The 24,480-nt window shown below is 52.9% G+C and overlaps 1 protein-coding gene across 2 annotated transcripts; it reads right to left on the minus strand.

Annotated features, from left to right (window-relative positions):
* Positions 1-1,010: 1,010 nt before the first annotated feature.
* On the minus strand, positions 1,011-24,170 carry TEF (TEF transcription factor, PAR bZIP family member). 2 transcript variants are annotated; one of them, XM_061205672.1, is made up of 4 exons: positions 24,037-24,170; positions 10,578-10,895; positions 5,781-6,001; positions 1,011-4,561 (listed from the first exon to the last, which is right to left on the minus strand). In XM_061205672.1, exons 1-4 carry the CDS (start codon positions 24,137-24,139, stop codon positions 4,346-4,348), a joined length of 858 nt encoding a protein of 285 aa, XP_061061655.1. In that variant the 5' UTR covers positions 24,140-24,170; the 3' UTR covers positions 1,011-4,345. The 2 variants fall into 2 exon arrangements, with proteins under 2 accessions (XP_061061655.1, XP_061061654.1); XM_061205671.1 differs by lacking the exon at positions 24,037-24,170 and adding an exon at positions 14,445-14,612.
* Positions 24,171-24,480: the final 310 nt, after the last annotated feature.

Consider the following 24,480-nt stretch of genomic DNA (forward strand, 5'->3'; position numbering starts at 1 on the left):
AGCAGCGTGAAGAGTGGGTGGAGATGCGCGAAGGCGGTGGAATTTGCAGCAGGCTCTGCCAAGGTTGGGACACCCTATTCCGTGCCCACCCCAGGAGCCTGGGCCCGTCCTGAGTAGGGGTCTTGGGGATGCCAATGCTGAGCGAATCAAGACGGTTTTGGTGCTGAGCAAATAGCTGCACCCTTGTGTATAATCTTGTCTAGACTTCCCTGACCAGGGATCCCAGGGATCGAACCCACACCCCCTGCAGTGGGAGCATGGAGTCTTAACCACTGGACTGCCAGGGAAGTCCATAAACTTGTCTTTTTTTTTATATATATAAATTTATTTTATTTATGGCTGCGTGGGGTCTTCGTTGCTGTGCGCAGGCTCTCTCTAGTTTTGGCGAGCAGGGGCTATTCTTCATTGTGGCGCACGGGCTTCTCACTGCAGTGGCTTCTCTTGTTGTGGAGCATGGCCTCTAGGCACGTGGGCTTCAGTAGTTGCAGCACGTAGGCTCAGTAGTTGTGGCTCGTGGGTTCCAGAGCGCTGGCTCAGTAGTTGTGGTGCGCAGGCTTAGCTGCTCCGCGGCACGTGGGATCATCCTGGACCAGGGCTCGAACCCGTGTCCCCTGCATTGGCAGGCGGATTCTTATCCACTGCGCCACCAGGGAAGCCCCGTAACCTTGTCTTAACTGTGATGGTCTCATGGCTGTAGACAAAATTTGGCAAAAGGAAAAAAGGAAAACCTCTAGAATCCCACCACCAGCCCCTTTTCCACGTTGCCACTGAGGGTTCCCTGTTTGGGGACACTTTTCATGAGCAGTTCCCTGTATTTCTACCAGCTGTGCAGCACTTTTATTTGTTCTAACCGCTTGGGGCCCGATACTTGTCCTTCCTGAGTAAACTGTGAGGTTAGGGGGCAGAAATTACTTCTAGCTGACAGATGAGGAAACTGAGGCACAGCGGGGTTAGGTGACTTGGCCTTGAAGTGGGGAGGAGGACAGAAAAGACAGCCCCACAATTCTCATCTCAAAATATTTAATTTCGTTTGAAAAGGATACATTCCCCGCTTCCCTCCCACCACATCACTCCAGCCCACCGGCAGCGGCACACTCGCACGCACACACGCACATAAGGCCAGTGGGCTACGCTCTGCCTGTGCCCTCACCGGCTGGGAAGAAGGGTTTGCGCCTTGCCTCCTTCCCCAGCAAAGGTAAAGGAGAGAGAGGCCTGCTGGAATGCCAGCTCCCAGGGGAGGACGCAGAGCCCCACACACTCTGTCACATCACATGCACTTAGAAAAATAAAACCAAGTGGTGTTCTGGCATCCCCAACACTGTAAAACAGCAATATCCACCTGGAAGTCATCTTTGCCATTTTCTAGAAAAATTTATTGCACTTAATTAACAGATGTTAAAGGAGCTCTGGGGTGGGGCTTTGCCATGAAAACCAGGGGCTTTCAGCCCTTTGCTCCCAGGGCCCTGGATGGAGAGCCGCACAGCATGAAGGGGCCCTTTTCTGCCAGCCCCCACGCCTGCCACCCCACCTCAAGCAGGAGCTGCCTGCCAGGGCCACAGCAGGTCCCCTCACCAGGGTGATGCTTACCGAGTCAAGGTTCACTACTACGTGCCTTCCGCAACCTCAGGACCCAGACAGGCAAACCCTTTCCTTTGGCCAAGGGTAAGAGTTACCCAGGTCCTCCACAAGGCTGCTGGCCACTGTGAAAGCTCTCTCTCTCTCTCTAAATATATATATTTCTCTATCTAGATATACATTTATTATATGCATATTCTTGCAACATTCTAGCTGATTCATTCATGATTTGTCTGTTCTGAGGTTGCAATGAGGCTGAAGACAGGGTGTTTAGGTAGGGATGGCGCTTCCCAGCCCACTGCAAGCCCACAGAAAGCCATTTACATTGGTGTCTCTAGTCTCCAGTGCTTTTTAGAGGATGTCAAAGATCTGAGCATAGGCGCCTCAGTCTTTGGCTGTCAGCCCCAAGAAAGAGAGGGTCCAGCGGGGAGTCAAGGGGACTCCCAACTCCACAATGGAAACTGAGTAGGCACCACCCTCTCCTCCTGCAAGGACTTGATCCTTAAGCCTGGGAAGAAGACATGCTTACCTGAGCACCCTTTTCCCCCAAATGTCAACCTCCACGGACATCTCCTCCCTGTCCCTGCCAGGCTCCTGGCTCAAAGGGGCCCTTCTAAAAGAAGCCAGCACCACACTCTTCCCAAGTAAGGAGAGAACCAGACACCCACTGGCTGGCGGGGGGCGGGGGGAGGGGTAGAAGGAGAGGGCACTACACAGGCAGAAGGCGGGACAAAGAGAAGAGACATCAGGCCATCATCTCACCCGCTGGGGTCGGAAAGTGGACGCCACCCGGAGACTAAATGTCCATCCCTTAGGGGAAAAAACTGAAAGAAACACAAACCATACACTTCTGGCCAAAGAAAATGAAGAGCTTTTAAGCTGGTGGCTCTTCTACCAATAACAAAATGAGAAGTGCCCTCTTGGTGGTGGCCAGACCAGAGGGAGAGTGCCCGGGCGGGCGAGCTGCCCAGGGCAGGACACTGACATGCCGGATGCAACTGCCCTGTTGTGGTTACAATAGAGTGAAAAGTGTGAACATGGTTTTCATAGAACCACAAAGTAAAAGTCAGGGGCCTGCAGGGAGGGCGCTGACATCCCTTGGCCTCAGGGACCCTTGTCAAGTCCCCTGGAGAGACGGGTGTGCAGGTCCCTGGAGGGCCGTGGCGTTCCCCTGGGGTGTGGTCCATGGCCAGTGGATGGCTTCCCCTGCTCTTAACATCTGTTATGAAAAGTCTTTAGGGGTCAAGGCCCAGGACTCCGAGCCACCACTTTAAATAAAGCCAGTGGTGAATGTGACAAAGTGTGCCCGTCACCTCTGACCCCTCCTTACCACAGGCTGCCTGCCCTGAGCAAATAAATACACCCATCTCTGGGTGCCCCAGCTGACCGCAGCGAGCAGACGCTTCCACGGATCTCCTTAATTAATCTTTCGGGCAGAGCCAAAGGACGAGTCCAGCTGGACACAAGAGAAAGGAGCAGCTGGGAGGTGGGCCCCTCCGCACCACACCACAGCCAGGCTCGCATGGGTGGCTGTCTCCTGGGACCCAGATCGAGGGGACTCTAGCCTATGTAAATGTCCCCAGAGCCCGCTGTTCCAAAAGAGTTGTGCTGCGACCAGGTGACCAGGTGTCCTGCCTGGTGACGCCCTCCAGGCCGCTCGCACGGGGTGGATCCTGAAGCCAGAACTGGGAAGCCCTCTTCTGCTTTTCAGGGACAGCGGACTCGGGCCTGGCCCGCACGGGAAAGCAGAGCAAGAACGAGCGGGAGCTTCTCGAGAAACATGCCCCAGCTCCCCGCCTACAGCGTGCGGGGCTGTGGAGACCGGTTTTCTGAACACCATGCAGAAGGTGCATCCCAGCTCCAGGAAGTTAAGCTTCCTAGACGAGGAGACTCTTTCTTTTAAATCCCAGATCTGAGCTTGGTCACTGGATGAAAAGAAACAGCAGGCCCAGAGGCCCAGTCTGGTGGGACAAATTTGACTCAGGCGGCCTCCACAAGTGACCTGGAGAAGAGGAGATATGCACGGCGACCAAGGCTCAGAGACCACCACCCTGGGAGTCTCTCCCCAACGGCGGATGGAACGCAGAGGGAACCCCTCACCAGGGCCTCCTCCTTCCAGGCCTCGGAGCCACAGAGAAAAGGGGTGAGGGAGCCAAGAATGGTTGGGTGCACTTCTGTTGCAGGCCCAGACGCAAAGCCCGTCCCAGGCTGTGCAGACACCCAGCTGCTGCGGCCTGGCACCCACGTGGACACTACAGAGGAGCTGGCATGTCTTTTTACCTTTGAGGAAGATGGGAACGGATGTTTTTCTCTAAGACTTTCTGGGGAGGACAACAGACCCTCCCTGCCTGGAAATGCACCCTGCTACCTGGAAGATGGAAGGGCGACAGCCATCATGACTCATTCTGCAGAGACAGGCCTGGACGGCCCAGGCTGGAGAAGCAGGGAGAGTCAGGGAAGCCTGGGTACCCTGGAAAAGAAGAGCCCATGCTCCAGAGGTCCCCTTCCGGTCCAACTGAGACAGCCAAGAACAGAGACTAAGGCTGATTCACCACCTCATAGATTCTCTCGCATCCCACCAGGGAGGAGGCTGGCCCCCAGGGAAGTCGCCGTGCTGGCCACGTGATAATGAAGCTTGAACGTGAAGGCTCCTGGGGCAGGTGCACCGCCATGCGCCCACGACGAGTCATAAGTCTCCACGCAGGGGTGGGTGTCAGGGGTCCCAGGCAGAGGTCTGAGGTGAGGCAGCGTGCCCGGGCGGGGGCACAGGTTACAAGGGCCCATACTTGGTCTCGTACTTGGACACGATGCTCTTGCACTTGCCCACCTCCTTGCGCAGCTCCGCCACCTCCGTCCGCAGGGCTGTGTTCTCCTTCTCCAGGAAGGCCGCCCTGATGGTGATCTGGTTCTCCTTCAGGCGCCGGGCGTCCCGGGACCGCTTGGCCGCCACGTTGTTCTTCTTGCGTCTCGTCCAGTACTTTTCGTCCTGTCGGGAAGGGTCCTCTGTGGGTCTCTCCTCTTTCCCATGAGGGAACCCAACCTTCCCCTCCTGCCAGCACTGCACACACCTGATTCCTCTTATAACCCACGTGGTCCAGGCAGAATGAGAGCTGGGACCCCGGGGAAGGAGCTGCATGTGCCCGGGACACCGAGGGGCCCCGCACTTTCCCAGGGAGGCGGGATGAGGATGCAAGCCTTTGGTGGGATCTGTGGTGGAAGGAAGGGCGCTCCACCTACTGGTGGCCTGCTCTGTGCTGCTCCAACATAAAGCACTGCCTATACTCTTGCCTCACTTAGGCACTCTGGCTGTGGCTAAGGGTGGGCACTCTGAGTGCAGTCCCCTGAGTTCACATCTTGGTTCTGCCACTTTCTAGCAGTGGAACCGTGCGAGTTCCTTAAACTCTCAATGTCTCGTGCCCCTCATCTTTACAACAGGGGATAATTACAGTAATTACCTCATAGAGTTGCTTGAGGATAAAATGAGTTAATATGTACACGGTGCTTGGCTTACCAGTGCCTGGCTTACAGTAAGGACCACATAAAGGTTTACCATATTTATTGTTATTATTATTAAAGCCTCAGAAACATCTCAAGAGGCAGGTATGGTTATTCCTATTTTACAGATGAGGAACCTGAGGTCTGCCTGACTACAAAGCGTATAAGAAAAGTCCTTCTTATGAGTTTTGCATCAGAGGGAAGAGAAAAACTGCAAAATCCTCCTCTCTCTCCCCCCTCCCAGTTCCTACAAAACCACCAGCTTGAAGGCTGCTTGCTAATCCCTGGGATGGCAATATACAACTATCCTCTGTCCTTCAAAGTGAGGGCTTGTTCAACCCCAGTTTCTGTGGCCTAGTGAGCTCTTGCCCGAAGGCTGGGTTGAAGCCAGGGAAGTGAGAGCATCAGCACAGCTGGCTGCCAGAAAGGAAAGAGAGAAGCTGCAAGGAGTCATGCTGGGGCCAAATGCCACCCAACTCCCTTTCTTTCTCTCAATTGCTGCAGGGAGTCATGCTGGGGCCAAATGCCACCCAACTCCCTTTCCTTCTCTCAACTGCTGCAGGATGTGGCTCTAAGCTCTGAACTCATGCCTTTCTAAATGTGTCCACAAGGAGGGAGGGTCCTCTAGATGAAATCGAATGTGAAGAAGCACAGCCCCTTGGCTCCTGAACCAACACTGTACCTTCACTATAGCGGATATACCAGGTTACCTTCTGCTCATCGGGGACAAAGACCTTCTTGGCCTTTTTGATCATGGGCTGGGGCTTCAGGTCCTCCTCTGCAAACTTGTGCTTCCGAGGGTTGAACAGCTCCCCGCCCGGCACACTGGAGAGGACCAGGTCGGCAGGGTCGGGATTGAAGTTCACATCCACCTCCACGCAGTTGGGGTCGATGGGACTGGGTGTCTCCCTCTCCTTTTCCAGGGAGGATTCTGAAAGACACAGAGGCAGGTGGTCCTGAAACAGTCTAGACTCACTGGACAGCCAAGACTCACGTCACACACCCAGACACCTGCTTGAATCTCAAGGTTGCACAAGCCATTGCCGCTTGGAGGGAAGAAAAACTACAACAGCACCAGCCCCCAAGCCAGATTGGCATATGTGATTCAATTCAACAACACAAACATTGAAAGAATTCTTCCCTTTAGGAACAAAATGCTCAAAAGGAAACAGAGGCCCTCGAAAAAGACAAAATTTTCCGATTGTTTCTTTCCCCCCAGAAATGTTAAGCAAAACATTAAATCATCATACCCCCTTAACTTCCTGTGGTTTCAAGTTCTCAAGTAATGAGAAACAGCTGAATCTCACCAGGAACTGTAATGGGTTAGGGACACAGACTGAGTAACGAAATGGCTTCCATTTCTGAATCCCCTGAGACGAATCAGTGGCTGTGCTCATTTAGTCTTGTAACAACTCTGAAAGGGAGATGGGTGTTAACCTTATTTTACAGATGAGGAAACTAAGGCTCAAAGAAATGACATGGTTTTCCCAGGATCACATGGATGGTAAATGACTGAACTAAAATTTAAGTCTGGGTCTGGCTAACTCTGAATCCTTGTTCTTCTCCGCCCTACCTGGCTGTGGCTTTATAGTGGACATTGGATTTAAGGAACTTGCAGAATTCAAAGGTTATGTGTTAGGGAGAATCCCCTGGCGGTCCAGTGGTTGGGACTCCGCGCTTCCACTGCATGGGGCGCGGGTTCGATCCCTGGTCGGGGAACTAAGATCCCACAAGCTGTGCAGAGCGGCCAAAACAAACAAACAAACAAACACACAAAAAAACCTGTTCAAAGGTTATGTGTTATTAGAGATAATTTATTTAAAAAATCTACACCTTTAGCCTACTTGTTCAATGCTACTGATAGGAGTATACAAAATAATTATTCAGTCCACAGACACTTACTGAACACCTACTATATGCCAGGAACTATCCTGCCAAAGACAAAGCAGTGAACAAAACAAGTAAAAATCCTTGCCTTCATGGAATGTTATTCTAGTGGGGAAGGCCAACATTACACAAGATAAATTACAAATATCTATATAAAACTGTTAGATGCCACGTGGATATTTGGGAGGAGAACATTTCAGAAAGAGTGAACACCAGGTGCATGGTCTGTGCACAGGCAAGCACTGGGATAGTCAAGGAAGAGCAAAGGAGACCAATGTGGCTGCAGTGAGTGAATGAGAGGCAGGAGTAACCGGAAAGGCCCAGGACAGAAAACATGGGGCCTTTAATCCCAATAAAGCAGTGGTTCTCAATAGGGGACGATTTTGTTCTGCAGGGGATATGTGGCCATGTTAGGATGGGGGGGTATGTTCTACTGGCATCTAGTGGGTAGAAGCCAAGGATGCTGCTAAACATCCCATAGTGCACAGGACAGTCCCTCCCCAACCCCAACAAAAAAATTATCTGGTCCAAATGTCAATAGGGCCACTGATTTTGACTTCGCCCTGAGTTGAAAGAAGTCATTGGAGGGTTCTGAGCAGAGGTGTGACACGATCAGACTTAGGTTTTAACTGGATCATGCATATAAACTAATTGTATCCTATCAAAGGGGTTAATTACAAACAAGGCTGAGTGTCAGAGGAGTGAATGACCAGGGACCAATGCGGTAACTATAGGAATAAACAACAAACAGTCAAGGCACCCAAGGCTGGCAACTAGACCTCCCCTGTCCTGCTGGTGGAAGTATAAATGGCTACAGCCATTTTGTACACTATTTGGCAACATCTACAAATGCTGATCAGGTACATGTCTGATGACCCAGCTGCTCTATTCCTTGGTAAATGCCCGACAGAAGTGCATACAGGTATTTACCAAAGACTCACACGCAAATGTTCATGACAGTGCTATGCACAATCCCAAACTAGAAACATCTCATGTGCCCATCAGCTGAAGAGTGGATAAACTGTGGTGTAGTCATACAATACAACAATGGAATACCATTCACCAATGAAAATGAACGAAGTTCTGCTACAGGCAACAACACGGATGATTTTCACAAACGGAGTTGAGGATAGAAGCTAGACACAAAAGAATACGTACTACTTATGTCTTTTCTACAGAAGGAACTGAAAAACGAACTCTTTCATTTCTACCATGTGTACAACTCTTACTTCATCTGTATTGTGGCTTTCCTCTCTGTCACAGGAATTTTCCATAAGTATGTTCTGTAAATCTATTTTGTTAGTTACTGATGCCCACATGATTTATATGTTACTATAAGGCTAGTTATAGGAAGCTATAAATGTGAGAGTATAAATGTAATTAACTTATGATTGTTTAAAAAAACAAGAGAACATAATATACAATTCCATTTATAGAACATTCGACTATAAGCAAAATGAATCTTTGGTGATGGAAATAAGGATAGTGATTACCTCTGGGGAGTAAGGATCAAGAGGGGTCCCAAGCCGCTTTGGGGATACCAACAGTGTTCTCTATCCTGATCTGGGTGGTAGTTACACAGGTGGGGTCACTCTGTGAAGATTCACTGAGTGGTATACTTATGATACTGGCGCTTCTGGATGCCATACTTCATTAAGAAGGTTTACTTAAAAACAAAATCAAAGGCAAATGCCACCTAGGTAGTCTAAGGTGTAAGAAGAGGGCTCATTTCCAGCTCTGTCCCCTACCCACACATGGAACCGGCCTTGCAGGACAACCTGACCAGCACAAAAATGAGCTGCCTTCAGGGACCTCCCTGGTGGCGCAGTGGTTAAGAATCCACCTGTCGATGCAGGGGACACGGGTTCGATCCCTGGTCTGGGAAGATCGCATATACCGCGAAGCAGCTAAGCCCTTGTGCCACAACTACTGAGCCCGTGCTCGAGAGTCCACAAGCCACAACTACTGCGCCTGCGTGCTGCAACTACTGAAGCCTGTGCACCTAGAGTCCGTGCTCCGCAACAAGAGAAGCCCCTGCTCGCTGCAACTAGAGAAAGCCCATGTGCAAAGACCCAATGCAGCCAAAAATAAAAAAAAATAAATAAAATAAATTAATTAAAAAAAAATGCGCTGCCTTCAAACAAAAATTTGGCTGGAATCAGCTGAAGCCTCTCAAGCTGAACAGTTTACAGGAAAGAAATGAGGGGCAGAGGAACATGTTAAAAGGCAGTACAGGGATATAGTCAGAAAAATCTAGCATGTGCAATACTTTACAGGACAAACAATTCAGCTTCTTCAACAAATAAACTGCAAAGAAATAAAAAGGAGAGGGGACCCCATAGATTACAAGAGATTTAAGAAACATAACTAACTGAAACATGTGGGTCTTGTTTGGCTCCTGATTCAAATGAACTGTAAAGCAATAACATTTATGAGACATTTTGGAAATTTGAATGCTGATGGATTTATTGTCAATTTCAGATGTTAAATTGGTATTTTTGTTCTGTTTTTTAAAAGAGCTCTTAGAGTTTATATATATTGAAATATTTATCGATGAAATGATATAATACCTAGGATTTGAATGAAAATAATCAGGTTAAGGGAATGGAAGAGGTTATAGAAAACAAGGCAGATTACGAGTTAATTATTATAGAAGCTGAGTGATGGTTACTGGAGGTTCATTATAGCAGCCCTTTACTTCTGTATTTGACGTTTTTCCAAAATAAAAAGAAAAAAAAATTGAGCACAATTCCTTGGGTGTAGGTTCCCTGGGTTCCACACCAGTTCCTGGGGTCTTTCCTGGGAGACATCAGCCTATACGCCTCAAACTGAGCCTGCAGAAAGCTTTGCAGAGCCCCTGAAACAGGGGCCATGCCTCCTCTGGTGGGTTCGTGACCCAGGGGCATGAAAACCAACTGATCTCCAGAGGTAAAACAGAAAAAGGACGAGAGGATGAGGGAGGAATCCCAAAGACGGCATCTGTCCTGGCAGCAGAAATGCCTTCTTCATGCCAGTGCCTGAGCAGTACCTGGCTAAACAGCCAAACATCCTGGGTTCAGTGTTGCCTCCACTTCCTACCAGCTGTGTTACCTTGAGCAAGTTACCTAACTTCTCAGTCTCCTCACCTATAACATGAGGATAATAGTATCAATCTCATAAGGAGGTTTTTGTGAGGACTATGTGTTAATGCCTGGTACAGAGTACGTGCTAAACATTATAAATGTTAGCTGTTGTCGTTGTTATTATTACTGTCGCCTGAGCTTCCTAATCATCTGTGGCAAGGTGCGCGTGCGGGTAAAGAGCAGCTCTGAGGAAAGGCAGAATGGATTTCTATCCCGCGAAGCCTCTGGCTGGCAGGGCTCGCTCCACCGGGCTGACCACCTGTGGCAAACAACCAACAGAAAGGCTACGGCTGCTGCCGAGGGGGCTGCTGTTTTCATGTCCAGCCTCGGGGGACTGTGCTGAAGGGTGAGGAGCAGAGGGTTTCTGCCCCCTGTAGGCCCACTGGGACCTCCCCTGAGAGGAGGGGCTCACTAGGTGCGTGGACACAAGCAGCCCTCAGTGGGAAGCAGATTTCCTCGGATGCGGCAGGTGGCCCTGCCCAAAGGCCCATCACCAACCTGTGCTAGACACGGTTTCCGAGGGCTGAAAGACAGCGGTGGAGGAGGATGGTGGGGACGCCGTGGAGGAGCTGGCCGACTCCTTCCCTTCTAGCTCAGCCACAGGCAGCAGCAGGTTCTGGGCCAGGTGGGTGGGGCTGGCAGGGATGCCATTCTCCAGCAGGAACTCATCCAGGTCCATGTACTCCAGGTGGAAAGACTCGCCATCATATGGGATGGTCTTGTCCCAGATGGGTGGCATGAGGGAGGCAGAGACGGCCATGGTGCTGGCTGCTGCAGCCTCGTCTTCCTCCAGCTTTTCCTTCCCCTTTTCCTTATCTGCAGACACAAAATCTGTGATGAGACATCACTCAAGAGGGTAACTCAATCCCAGGAGGCGAGCAGTGAGCCTCACAGGGTGGACCCACCTCTCTTGGAGTCCTGATCCATCCATGGATTTCAAGAGCCCACTCTATTCTCCAGTTATAACCTGGTGCTTGAACCAGGAGCACTGGTCTCCTTTAGAGGCGGCAGCAGACCCTCATCCATGCCTGGGTTTCCTAGGATGCTCTCCATAAGCTCTGAGGCCTGATGTATCCCCAGGGTTAATTCAGAATGGGCTGTGCAATTAGCATCTGCCGGAGAGAGGCTACAGGGAGGAAATGGAGTTTCTGACCCTTCCTGATATCTTAGGAAAGGGCTGATTCCTCAGGCCAAGAACTTTTGTGTTCTCCTGTCCTGTCCCCTCCAGCTGCGCTTCTCCACAGCAACCCAGCCCGGGGCTTGAATCCCAGCTCTGCCACCCACTGCAGTGATGTGTGACTTTAGCCACGTTACTCAACCTCTCCCAGCCTCAGTGTCCTCCACTGTAAATAAGTATAAAGCTGCCTCTTTGGTGAAGATCAGAGGTAACATCTGAAAGCGTCTTGTAGAGCTCCTGGCACACAGCAGGCATTCATTATTACCCTGAGCTTGTTCAGAGCAGGGATTGTGCCTGATTCATTTCTAGATCTCAGGGACCAATACAGGAGCAGGCAGACAGTGAGCCATAGGAAGACGTGTATAATGAATGAAGAAGGCTGGGTTTGTAAACAGACTCCCTTCGGGTTTCTTAAAAAGAGAGGGCCTGGAGCTGTCTTTTCAGGACCTTTTTCAGAGCAACCATTTCAAGAGACTTTATCCCTGAATAAGCAGAGAAGACTTAAGGCAGGTTTTCTGGGAGGGAAGAGAGGGGTGGAGCTGTAGAAGAAAGCTTGCTCCCATTCAAAGCAAAACTACTCAGTCAGTGGGGACGGGATCCCACCTAATTGTTTCAGCCCAAAAGTTATACACGTGGATTGGATATCCAAGAAAGAGTAAATTAAGAAAAAAAGACAATAGAAAAATGTGACAAGGTTGGAAGGAAATCAAAGTGACAGGGAGGCTAATCAGGGAAGTGGGAGATAAAATCATGACAAGTTCATAATGGGTTTTCAAATTGAGAGAGACAACTTTGTATTCTGGATTCTGAAATGAAAAAGAGAAATCAAATATGATTATGTTGGAAGTGAACCAGTCATGCACGGACTCCTAGACCACAGACAGCCAAAAAGCAGCCTGTTGGTCCAATAAAAATGGACACACCCAGTGAATTAAGAAGGTGGAGGTTTTGACAAACAGAATTTGGTCATGGCTTCTAATACAAATTAACTCGAATTCTTGCAACTGCCTTCTGTACCAGGCTTTGGTTTAAAACCAAATGGGAAGTAAGAAAGCCAAGCTTTGGTGGGCTGGGTGGGCCAGATGGCCTCCCTGGTCTCCTTCCTTAGGATACTGACTCTACATTCTGTTCAGAAATGACTGAGATCCATGTTGGGCGGGGTCATGGGGATCAAAGGAGGCAGGAGAAGGGAGGAGACAGAAAAACAGCCCTACTAAAAGGACGAGTAACACTAAGTTCCAGGTTTTGTCTGGCCTAAGCAATTAAGCATATTTTTAATCAGTGTTTTTATAAGATGGAGGTTTAATTGTAAGAGATGATAAAGGACTAGGCCCCTCACTCAGGTCAGAGGGATTGACATCATCAGTGGTTGCCAGCGATACAGTAAAGAGCACGTAAGGGCTAGCTACGCGACCCTGAGGAAGCATCCTCACCTCTCTGAGTCTCAGCTTTCTTCATCTGAGAAGTGGAAGACCAAATAAAGATTATGCCAAAGTGCTTTGTGAGCATTCTGCAAATGTAAGGTAGAATTATTGTGATGGATGGTTATGATTTGGTAATCTGACAGAACCTGACAGATGTGCACACCTGTCCTGAGGCAGCTTAACTCAGCCCCAGATTTGGAACAAAGCATTGCCTTAAAAACAAACAAAAGGGTCTGTGCATATGAGGTCCTGAAGCAGGAGAAGAGAGCCTGGCCTCACCTGATGTGCGGAAGCTATTGGTAACCCAACCCATAGGGATGGGAGCCTGAGAACACACCCAGGAAAGGAAGAAAAATGGCATTTTAAAAAATAAAATTGGGCTTCCCTGGTGGCGCAGTGGTTAAGAATCTGCCTGCCAATGCAGGGGACACGGGTTCGAGCCCTGGTCTGGGAAGATCCCACATGCCGCGGAGCAACTAGGCCCGTGAGCCACAACTACTGAGCCTGCGCGTCTAGAGCTTGTGCTCCGCAACGGGAGAAGCCGCGACGGTGAGAGGCCCGCGCACCGCGATGAAGAGTGGCCCCCGCTTGCCGCAGGTGGAGAAAGCCCTCGCACAGAAACGAAGACCCAACACAGCCAAAAATAAAGAAATAAATTTAAAAAAAATAATAATAAAATAAAATAAAATTAATCCCCCCAGACAGGTAATTCCCAAAAGGCCCATTCCTTCCCAAATCCGTGAACTACACCAGTGGTTCTTGGAAATTCAAATCTCTCAGATTGAAATCATACCTCATTGCACCTAAAACTCCACTGTAGGTGACACTCCTGCTGCTCCCTGAACCTCATGTTCCCAGGCCAAAAAACAAGGCCAAACCTGCTTTCCACATAAGCCCCAGGGACCCTTGTGGCCTAGGAAACAAGACAAAGCCCAGCCCTGCCACTGTGGCCCCAAAGACTAGGGTCAGCCCCAAACAACCAGGTGAAGGGCCTCAGTGGCCTCGTTCTAACGCTCATCCCTCTACCTGTCTCATCCCAACCTCCCCCTCAGAAGGCGCCTCCCATTCCTTCTCCTGACACCCCTCCCCCACCTCAGCAGCAGCCCTGAAACTCATTTCCAGAAAATCTCCAGTGAGTACCTAGTACCTGGGGATACTCACACGCAGGGATGAAGAGAGGTCCTCCTCTCAGGAGGGGGGACGGCCATATACGAAGACAATTCGCTATCAGGGCATCTCAAACTTTAGTGGACTTTGGAATCACGGAGGTGGGGTGGGGCGCTCCTTAAAATGCAGATTCCTGTCCCAGGAGCCGCAGAGTCGGTGGGTAAAGGGTGGGGCCCAGAAATCGGCATTTTAAACAAGCATCCCAAGTGATTCTGATGCAGGCGTCCCCAGAGAAGGCGCCCTGGAGCCTCGTTTAAGGGGCTGCTGCGACCCCCATCAGCCTCCTCAGTAAACCTTACACGTCGCGCGCGCGCTCCCGGCCGCCCCAATGAACCTCCTCACTGCGACCCCCACTCTACCATCTCCCTCCAGACCCTTCCCCGCCAACCCCCACCTGACCCAACCTCTCTCAACTCGTCCCCGACCTTCTCTTCCCACCCCCTTTGCCTCGCCCTCCGGGCCCCTCATCATCCCTGGCCCCATCCCCCTCCGCTGGACCACTTCACCCCAACCTCCGACCTCCGAGGCCCCGCCCCCACAAGGCCCCGCCCCTGCAGAAACCCCGCCCCCAGGCGCGCGCGGACCCCCTCCCCTCACCTAGGCGCGCCTCGCGCGGGGGGTTCTCCATCAGCTTCTTCAGGACCAGAGGGAAGGAGCCCGGCAGGCCCCTTTCCCCGGCTGCGCGCCCCGGCCCCGGGCCCGGCCCCGCCTGCGGCTCTACAGGCGGCTTCTTTCCGCCGCCCGCGTCGGACATCGTGCCCCGCGCTCTGCTCGCGCGCCTCGCCTCCCCCGCCCGCCCCCCGAGATGGGACGGAGCCGTGCGACCCGCCGCAGCTGCCGACACGGGCAGCTATTGCGCAGGCGCCCAGCGGCACCCCCGCCTCCCTCCATCCCTACCCCGCCTGGGGACAGGCTCTGTCATATTAATTATTCATAAGGCCAGGCCAGCTTCCCCGGATGGCAGCCTTAGATTGGCCCGCCCCGCGAGAGGGGCAGGCTCAGCCTTCCGGGCCGTAATTGGTTAGGCCGCCCGGGTAAACGAGACACGTGCGGGGCCAGGTGAGGAACAGGGCCGAAGGCCCCGCCCCGTCCGCCTCTCTGTCACCTGATTGGTGCCTGCTGGTGTCTGGGCCGTAGGCCCTTTTCGGCGACAGCCCCTTCCCCTCTACCAGCGGTTTCACCTTCGCCTCCCTGTGCGTAACCCCTGCCCTTCTTTCGGACCGCTGTAACCGCTCTCCTTTCCCTCGCATCCCAATCTCACCACCTTCTGGACGCGCTGAAGGGAGGCGGGGCTGGGAGCAGCCATGCCGGCGGAGGAAGCCTATCAGAGAGCCCTCCCCCCCCAACCCCGGGGCCGCGCGGCCGGGATTTCCCCCCCGCCGCGGGTCACGTGGAGATGCAGCCGAGTCCAGTCGCGTGGGGAGGGGGAAGAAGGAAGGCGCGGAACAGCCAATGGAGGGCGGGGGCGGGGCCCGGGGCGGTGCACGAGGCGCAGCACGTGCGGGGCTGCGGTGGGGCGGGGCGCAGCGGGGCTTTCTATTCCGGGGACTCTGCCCAGGGTCGTGGGACAGGGACGCAGAGGCTATCCCTCACCCCACCTCCCCCGCGATCTAGAGGTTGGCTGAGGGCAGGGCCGGGGACGGCGAGCTGTTCCTGTAGGGACGGCCGGAGCAGGCTTGGCCGCCGCTGAAGGGGGTGTCAGGTTCCTCACTGATCCCGGGTTCTGGTGCAGGCGTGGCGGCCAGATAAACACTAGCGTGGAGGGAGCATTCTTGAGGCCGCGGGTGGAGAGACAGAGAGCCCGGCCCTGAGCCAGAGCCAGAGTACACGCTTCCGTCCTCGCACTTACTAGCTTGTGACCTTGGGAAAGTCCAGTTGCTTTACTTGAGCCTGTTTCTTCGTCCATAAAATTTAGGGGTTGGACTAGATAATCTCTAAAGCCCTAAACAGCTCTGAAATTCTGTTCCTCTCTAGGACCTTCCCTTCTTTTTCCTAGGGAAAAAAATAAAACAAAATTCCTTTACACAGGGTACCGGTTACACGTTTTGTGGGACAACTACCTCTTCTCAAAATATTTACAAATACTCCCTGGGAGTTCCTCAGGAAACGCCTAAAAATACGAAACGTGAGGGGGTACACAAGTGTGGAGGCCTTCTAGGAAGCTGCTCCTAAGTGGCGCCCAGAACTTTGTACCTCCTTACAGCACAGATCATACCCTGCCTTGAAGCCAAACAAAACTAGACTCTCCCTCCCTGAGAGGGCAGGGACTTCGGCTTATTTGTCCTGTATCGGCCAGTGACCCCCGCCTTCCACGAGCGGGGCTGGGGGAATGGCAGGGCCTAGTCCCTGGTTCATAGGGTAGGTGTGTGACCGCGACACCCAGCTAGATGAACGTCGTCAGGCTGATACAATTACAACTGGGAGTTGAGGAGGAAGAAGAGGCTGGGCCCCTGAGCAAGCCTGGAAATCAAGAGGTTTGAAGAAAATCTGGGTGGTGGTCGAGGCCCCGGGATGGAGCTTGACTCCAAAATTCAAGTTCTTATGGCCACACTAATTAGACTTCAGTCACTTTCTGACTCTGATACCTCCAGCCAATTGCTTCATCTCTCCAGGCCACCTTTCCTTATATGTCAGACGGCGATAGGGCAGGATTGACCTTGTGAGGCTTGCTAAGCCAGTTCGTATAAAATGTACAATTGCAACCCTGCCACAAACAGTAGTTTTCATAGCTTTACTACCACTGATGGGTACAAATCCATTGCTTGGTGTATCCATTATCCTAGAGGCAGGTATGGTGCCCGTGTCACTATTTAGTGAAAGTGCTAAATTGTGTACAGAACATCTGTTGTGTTGCAGAGTTGTTGTTAGTGGTATTCTGTATGTGGCTAAACTAATATATCTTTAGGATAAACTGATCTAGAGGTTTTTAGAAACAAATTTCAAAGGACAGTCCGAGGAAATTGATTAAAACAATGTATGAAGTTTTAAAAAAAAATGGCTAGTTTGGCTGCGGAGCAGCTTGCTGGATTAGAGTTAAATGTATATTTTCATGGCTAATGTGACATTATTGAAGAGAAAAAAAATTCTCAAGGTAGTAGAGGAGGATTTGTAGTAACATAACAGTGGAAGGTTATAACATTCGTTTTATGACAAAGGTGGTATGTAGTAAGAGGGAGTAAAGATTTAGATTTTTTTTTAAAGCTGCAGTTGTCCAAAAGGGATAATGCTACTCTGCTTATCACCCATCCTGGAGCAACTGATTTAACAGGCGAGTGGCACTGGTGAGAAGCTCAGTAAGCAGCTTAGGGCCTTAAAACTTAGTTTTGATTTGGTCCTCTGTTCATGTACCGACACTCCCCAAAGAGGGTTTTTTTTCCCCTGGACAACCGCAGGGTAAATGGTGTGTCACGGACACCGCGGCAGGAACATTATAAACATGTTCTCTCTCGTGCTTACTTGCAAGCTGGGAGGTGAGCTACACTGCCGACCGGCAGCACTCAACAGCACCATCCTGGAGGCGGGAACCATTATGTTCTTGTCTTCATTCTCCGGCTGATCGGAGAAGAGCCACAGCATCCTGTCTCTACCTCTGCCTCCTATCAGTAAAGTGGGAATAACAGCGCAGCCTTGCCCCTTCTCTTAGTGGAGGAATAAATGGTGTGAGAAGTAATTAGCTAATTTCCATAGTGTTTGTGAGCCCAACAAAGAAAGAAACTCTATTAAAAGAACATGTTATTACATGGTTAAGACTTTAAAGCTATGAAGTGATACCTTAGTATTTTATAGTAATAGGGTTTCAATGCAGCAACTTCTTGAGGGAAGTGTGGTCCTGGGGCAGCAGTGACTTTGTGGGGATGGGATGCAGACCTGGGTAGAGTCTCTCCACAGCGCTGTCCGGCCACCTGTCCTTGAGCAAGGGACTTCTGCTGCCTAAGTCTCAGTTATTTTTCTCTTGGAAACAGAAATGGATCTGCTGACCTCATAGAGTGGTTATGAGGATTATGTGTGGGAAGCCATGTCAGGTGCCAGCCTGAAGAGTGTATGGCATGGAGTGCGTGGGCCTCCACCCTTCCCCTTCATTCAGGTTGTGTTGGGTGAGGAGTAGGATTATTTTGGGTGAGGGGACAAGGCTGTGGGTGGGTTCTACAGTCTAAGCTACTGCAGAGAAGGGATGTGAAATGTCCATTTTCCAGAGCTGAACTGGCTTTAAATTCTACTCTTCAGTGTTCCAGAAACTTGCTAACCAACCCAAGTTAAACATTTAATTCAGTTGAGCATATGCAGAGCAGGTGCCTTTCATTAAGCCGCTGTACCGATTTGGATTATTTAAATTTGAAGCTCAGAGGAGCTAAAACTCCAGCATGGGAGCCTTTGACCAGATACCCCATAATGATCTCTTTGGCCACATAGTCAGCATCTAACAGGACAGTACGACTCCGTCTTCTGACTTACTGCACAATGTGACATGAGCCTGGTGTCTGTAAGAGCAGGACGGTGAGAAGGCTTCCATTGAGCTCTAACAAAGCCCAGTTATCTGCATGCTTTGCGATACCAAATGCAGGAGAGCACAAAGCTTTGTTCAGGGTCGTAACTCAGTAAGTATTTGTTGGCTCGCTTTGTTGTTGGCGCTGGTAGGAGGGTTAACAAAACCTTTCAGAGCCAAGTCATATACATCTGGAACGTTATTAACATTAAATAACAGTCACTGTGTTTGATTCACAATCAAACCTGGAAAAACAAACATGAGCCATCTTTATGGCAAGTTCCCTGACTCTGGCCTTGCCAACAGCTGCCTCCTTTTGAGCTCACATACCTGTGGCCGCGTGGTTCTGGGCTGTGGTTTGTACCTCGGTCGCAGTGTGTCCTGGGGGAGAAGTGGCGGTGGAGGCCCTTCGCTAACTCTTGCCCTTCTCTTCAATACTCTCAGGAGTACTAGTTTCCTGTTCGGCTTGCATTTTGTCTACTGCCCAGGTTCGGATTGTAGAAGGGAATGCCCCAAGGGTGCCATTTCCAGAGAGAAGCCCTCACCTCCAGGCTCTGCCACGTCTCAACAGCCACTTCCTGACAGCCAAGGGCTCTCCAGTGGAGGCCGTGTTGGTGCAGTGGTAGGGTGTGGGCTCTGGAGCTGGAACATCGAGGTCTGATTCCTGCTTTGACTACTTCCTGTGTGACCTTGGCCAAGTTACTTAACCTCTGAGCCTGAGAAGTAAAGGAGTCAATTCAGGCGCACTGCTGAGACTAGCACTTGGAGCATGGCAAGGCTCAGCTGAGTTTATCACTTACCGCAATTCCATGCTGGATTGTCCTGGAAACACCCTGTTCCTCCTAAGCTACCACTTCCCCAAGAATAGTGTGTGTGTGTGCGGGGGGGGGGGGGGGGGGGGCGGACCTTGCAGGCAGGGAGGTGATGGCCTCACTCTTCTTTATGACCTTCAAGGCCCTGCAGGTCCTCCCCCTTGCGGGTCTCTCCAACCTCACCTCTTCCTTCCTTCCCACTTAATAAAACACCTCCTGCAGCCACAGTGGCCTTTCATTCCTCAGACACATGTGTCTTTCTTGCCCCAGGACAGGGCCTTTGCAGGTGCTGTTCCCTCAGCCTGAAAGTTCTTGATGTACCTGGCTCTTCCTCACCCTCCAGGCCTTGGCTCAAATGTCACCCCCTCAGAGAGGCTGGCCCTGACCTTCCCGATTGCTGACTCTCTGTCTCCCCGCTGGAATGCAAACAGCAGGCGAACAGGGGCAGTGTTTGTCTCACTCGCCCCTGTGTCACAAGTGTAGCAAGGACTCAACATGATGAATGTTTGGATGACTGGAGAGGTACGGCCCTGAGACCTGGTTCCAGAGACCCCGGGGAATCCTGTGGGTAGGGAGGAGCCTGGAAGCCGGCCAAGCTGGGTTGGAGCCCCTGGACAACTGTGTGGCCTTCCCATCGCTGAATGGATGGGAAGCCTCCTCATCTGTAGAATGGATCATCACAACTCCCTTGCAAAGCCATTTCACAGATGGAGATGTAAAAGCGCTGAGCACGGTTCCCAGGACACACCTGGGAAACAGGGGCCATTGGAACCAGGATTCATTCCTTTAGCAACCTAGCCTTGGGACAGGCCCATTAAGATGTAAAAGCCATCTGGACTGCTGGACACTGCTGTCAGTTTCTGGCACTCGGTGAGAATGAGTTTCTCACGTTTCCCTGATTGGTGATGGGGATGGGACGGGGTGGGGAGACAGGTAGAGAAGAAGGATGCGTTTCTGATGCCAGGGTGAAGAACAGGCTGGCCTGCATACTGGCCCCGACGGTAGCCAGTTCCTCTGAGCGTGTTTCCTTGCCAGTTAGGAGGTGGTAGTGAGGATTAGAACTAACACATCCAGTACAAAGAAGGTCCCTTCCCCCACTTCTTCCCTGGAAGCAAACTTCATGATTTCTCGGGTTTGCTCTGGTTCCCCAAGACTGGGAGTGGCAGCGACCACATGGACCTTACTGACGCCAAGCCCAGGACAGCCCAGGCTGTACTGAGCCCACTCTCTCGCCTGTTCACCTCAATCCCCCAAGAGGAGGTTACCCAGACCCCTGCCTCTGCCCCAGCGAGTCCCACTGAGATCTGGCCTGGTATCATTCAGCCCTTTCTCTGGCCAGCTCAGCTGGGCTGTCCTGTTTGGTGCGGGGCTGTTGGCACCATGCCCCCAGGAGCCTCAGCACGTGTTTCCAAGGAGACAGCCCTGAGTATGCTCCCACAAACTTGCAACGTCCCCTTCTTTCAAGGAGAATATCCATGGAAAGGAGGGTGGAAATGAGGGAGTGAAGGTCGGATTGCAAATGTGATGTCCGTGGAAGGAGCATAATGCCAGGCCCAGCTGCTGTTTGCCTTTCACAGAGAAAACAGTGTGGCACTTCACAGTTTGCAAACACTTTCACATGGGATAGCTCATTTAATCCTGGCCACAAGCCTGTGAAGCAAGTATTCTTTTCACAGATTGGGGATGGAGAGAGGCATGTCAAGGATACCCTGGTGGGTGGCCCACAGTGATTCTGGTTAGGAGCTCCTGACGCGGGGAACCTGCCTGCCCAGCTCAAAGTGATGGCCTTGTTCAACCTCTGGTATGCTTTCACGCTACATGGTTCCCTGAAAGGAGGCCTGAGTGACCAAAGTTGGCAGAAAGATGAGGGGCGGCCTCTGAGCACAGCCAAGGAATGAGGGAAGGATAGGGTGTAAAGAGCTAACAGTGTGGTTTAGAGAAGCCGGGTCTTTCCAGAATCTGGAGAAGGAAGTGTGAGAGTGGGCAGTCTGGAACAGAATGGACTCTTGGAAGAGGATCCCTGGGAGAAAAGGCAGGTTCGGAAACAGGAAGAACAGTCCTTAGGGATCAGGGCCCAGAGGCAGAGGGGAAACTGAGTCAGAGCTTGGGGCACAGACCCACTCTCTGGCTGGACGTAGATTTCTCTGCCCACAAGAAAGTTGGTTGAACGGGTGGCCCAGAGTGAGGGGCCACCGGGTGGTGGTTGTAGCCTGAAGCCGAGGAGTCTCGAGCCTGGTCAGCACTGTTGGAGGAAGTCTGCTTAACCAGGAAAGGGGAGAGTCTACACAGGCTGGGGTGGGAGGCCCAGGGCAGCAAGAGGGAGAGGCCCCGAGGTCGGGGCTCAGGGAGCGTCCTTGAATTAGAAAATGGAGAGGCTGCAGGGAGAGCAGAGTCTCGTGAGGGCACATTCTCACCCTCCGCACGGCTCTCCTCTGATGTCCCCTCCCGCTGGACCCAAGGTGTGCTCTGCACGTGAGCCCCGTGTGAGCTGAAGCACAATCACCGGGCTGGGGAGAGTGGGGACTTTGTAAAGAGGTCTCCGTCCCCCACCCCGGAGAAACCTGCGCCGCTCACACCAAAGCACCGGGCGAGCAACCCTGAGGGGCAACCAGCGCCTCTGTTGCCCTCCTCCTGGGGGTCCGAAGCCAGGGTGAGGGATGCACGTGGGGGAGAAGCCCTTGAAAGACACGGGTTTGAACCGCGCAGGTCCACTTACACGTGGATTTGTTCACTAACTACGTACAGTGCTATCTGATCTGTGGTTGGTTGAATCCAAGGATGTGGAAACATGTACCCACGGGGTGACTATAAAGTTATACGCAGATTTTCAACTGTGAGGGGGGTTGGGCCTCTGACCCCCATGTTGTTCAAGGGTCAACTGTGCTTGCTACGTGCCCACTGGAAATCCTAGTTCTGATGGTGTGTGTACTCTCTTCGCCAAGGTATATTGCCTTCAGGCGGATACTTTTATTTTTATGAAAGATTTGGAGAGTCTGGGAGCTTTGGAAAGTGGTGATGGCAGGTTAGGGGCAGTAATAAGAGCGAGGTCTTTGTGGGTTACACTGACCCGCTTGACTCTTCGACCCTTGTCCCCTTGTTTCATCCACCCATTGGCATCTGTCAGTCTGTCCGGGTCTCATGCTTCTGACTCTCAGTGAGACACCACGTAGAGAAGTGCTAGGAGGTGGCCTGAGACTCTGGTCCATCCCCCGTGGACCAACCCAGCTGTACCAAACCAACCGTCCTCTGTGAGGTTGCCAGTTCTCGGCAGAGCTCTCCCTGAGACCCTGGGCGAGTGCCCTCAGTGCTGGGCCCCGACTTTGCCGTCCACGGTGCGCAGTGGGGACTTTGCAGCTGTCGCGGGGCTCTGGGGACCAGCTGGGAGCCGGCGACCAGCAGCTGCCGCTGCTCTTCATAGACCTTGTTCTTCAGGTCCGAGGAGCAGCGCCCTGAGTTGCCCCCAAGACCCCTTCCCTGCCCAGCCGGGAGCTGACCCTGCAGACCCGCCGGCAGCCCAGCTGCTCCCTGTGCCCGCACTGGGCCACCTGGGCCACCCTACCTTCCCCGGGTGCCCGGACCAAGAAGGGAGCCCTATTCCTCCAGCTTTTGGAAGGACTTCCAGCCTCACCTACCCACACGGGGTGTTCAGAGATGGCAAGAAAAGGTCAGCTGTGGCTCATCGGCCAGGCTGAGTTGAGAGTTTCAAGGTGATGGGCTTCTCCTGGTGAGCAGCTGGGGTCCTGAGTGCCAGGAGGGCACAGACTGCCCACAGGTGAGGCCTGAGGGGGGCCTGGAGCTAGATGAGAGAGCCCACGGGGGGCCCTGCCCCGAGCTCTGGGAGCCGCCTTCTTCCCTCGGGCAGTGTCTCCATGAAGGGAGCCTGCCGCCCTCCTTTCCTGAGCCTGACTCCCCGAGGTGTGTCAGGGCAGGGGCTGTGGTGTGTGTCCTCGGCCTCCAGTTTGGGAGTGGGCTAAGGGTCCCGGAGAAGGAAGTCCTGTGGGGACAGCCAGGGCTGCCTGGTGATGAGATGTATCAGGTGCCAGCACAGCAGGTGAGGGAGAGGCCTGAGAAAGGTCCCTTGAGGGGACACCTGGGACTCCTAAGTCAGACACTGGCAGCCGAGGGCAGCTGGGCTCCTTTAAAGGCGCCTGTGGGGTTTGAGCCATGAGGACCTGACGTCTTAGAACAGAAGAGATCTGGAGAAATATCTGGCAAGAGGGAGCACCCTGAGCAGGCTGGCGCCCGAAGTTCGCGTGGTCCTGGGTCTCTCAGGCAGGACTCGGGAGACACCTGGTGCTGGCTGCCAGCTCTGCCCCTCGGTCCACACCCTCCTCCGCCGGCTCCCTCGCCCCGTGTTTGCCTGTGGTATCCTAGGAACCGGGGCTTCCAGCCTGTGGTCCTGTTACATAACAGCTTCCATCCCATCCACGGGTTCAGCCCTCCAGCGAGCGGGAGCCGAAGCAGGCGCCCAAAGGAAAGCCTCTTCTCCAGACACGGGAGGCTGCCCGAATCTACAGTCTCTGCCAGTGCCCTGCCGCCCCAACATGCAGAGGGAGGGAACTTAATAAGCAGTCAGCATCCAGTGCGTACTCTCAGCAGGGCCCTCTGGTCCTGTCCTTGTCCCGTGTGAGCACGGCACCTGTCGGTGGCCACACGCTGGCCACGGCTTCCCAAAGCTAGCAGGCCCTGGGGGTGGTCCCTGCGTGACAGTGCCACTCCCTACCGTGTCCCTCTCTGCACCCCAGCCCTTCCTCGCCCAGGAAGAGGCCAAGGGCAGACGGCTGCTGGGAACCCTCCCTTGCTTGGAGATGCCTGTCCGGCCAATGTGCCTACGGCGGCCTCCACCCCCTGGGCACCTGGGCAGCCAGCCATCACAGACCACCTCCTCTCCTACCTGTCCTCTTCTCTGGCCAAGGCAAAGAGTGCTCCAGCAGGGACTTGAGGACCTCAGGCATGTCCATGGCAGGGGCCACTCCAATCCTGTCGCAGCTCGACATGGCCCGGCAGGGGGTGCTTGCTGGGGGAGTTTAGAAGCAGCTGGAGAGGCAGGAGCTGGCCGGGGAGCCACAGGCTCTGGAGGCAGGCGGGGCGGGAGCCCGAGGCAGCCAATGGGCAGCACGGGCCCCAGCCCGCCCGTCCACCCCCGGCTCGGCCACCTGCCAGCTCCGGCTGCAGCCAGGCCTTCCCTTCCTGCTGCCTGGCAGGGCGGGCCTGGCCCTGCGCCAGCCTCAGCACGTGGAGACACAGCACCAATCCTCTGACAGAGAGCCTGGTGTTATCTAACTTTGCAAAGGGAAGTTCTCCCCCAGCCTGGGAGCCAGAACCGGGCCTGCCAGGT

Source organism: Eubalaena glacialis, chromosome 11 (genome assembly GCF_028564815.1).
Source record: "Eubalaena glacialis isolate mEubGla1 chromosome 11, mEubGla1.1.hap2.+ XY, whole genome shotgun sequence".
In the NCBI taxonomy this organism is placed as follows: Eukaryota; Metazoa; Chordata; class Mammalia; order Artiodactyla; family Balaenidae; genus Eubalaena; species Eubalaena glacialis.

Bases quoted from the DNA above. Each gene is read 5' to 3' on its own strand.
- TEF (XM_061205671.1), bottom strand. From the start codon at position 14,601: ATGTCCGACGCGGGCGGCGGAAAGAAGCCGCCTGTAGAGCCGCAGGCG. The intron at 6,002-10,577 runs GTTGGTGATGGG...TGTGTCTTTCAG, and splicing joins GGAAACCGTGTCTAGCACAG to AATCCTCCCTGGAAAAGGAG. The intron at 4,562-5,780 runs GTAACCTGGTAT...CCTTCCCGACAG, and splicing joins TTGTCCCCGATGAGCAGAAG to GACGAAAAGTACTGGACGAG.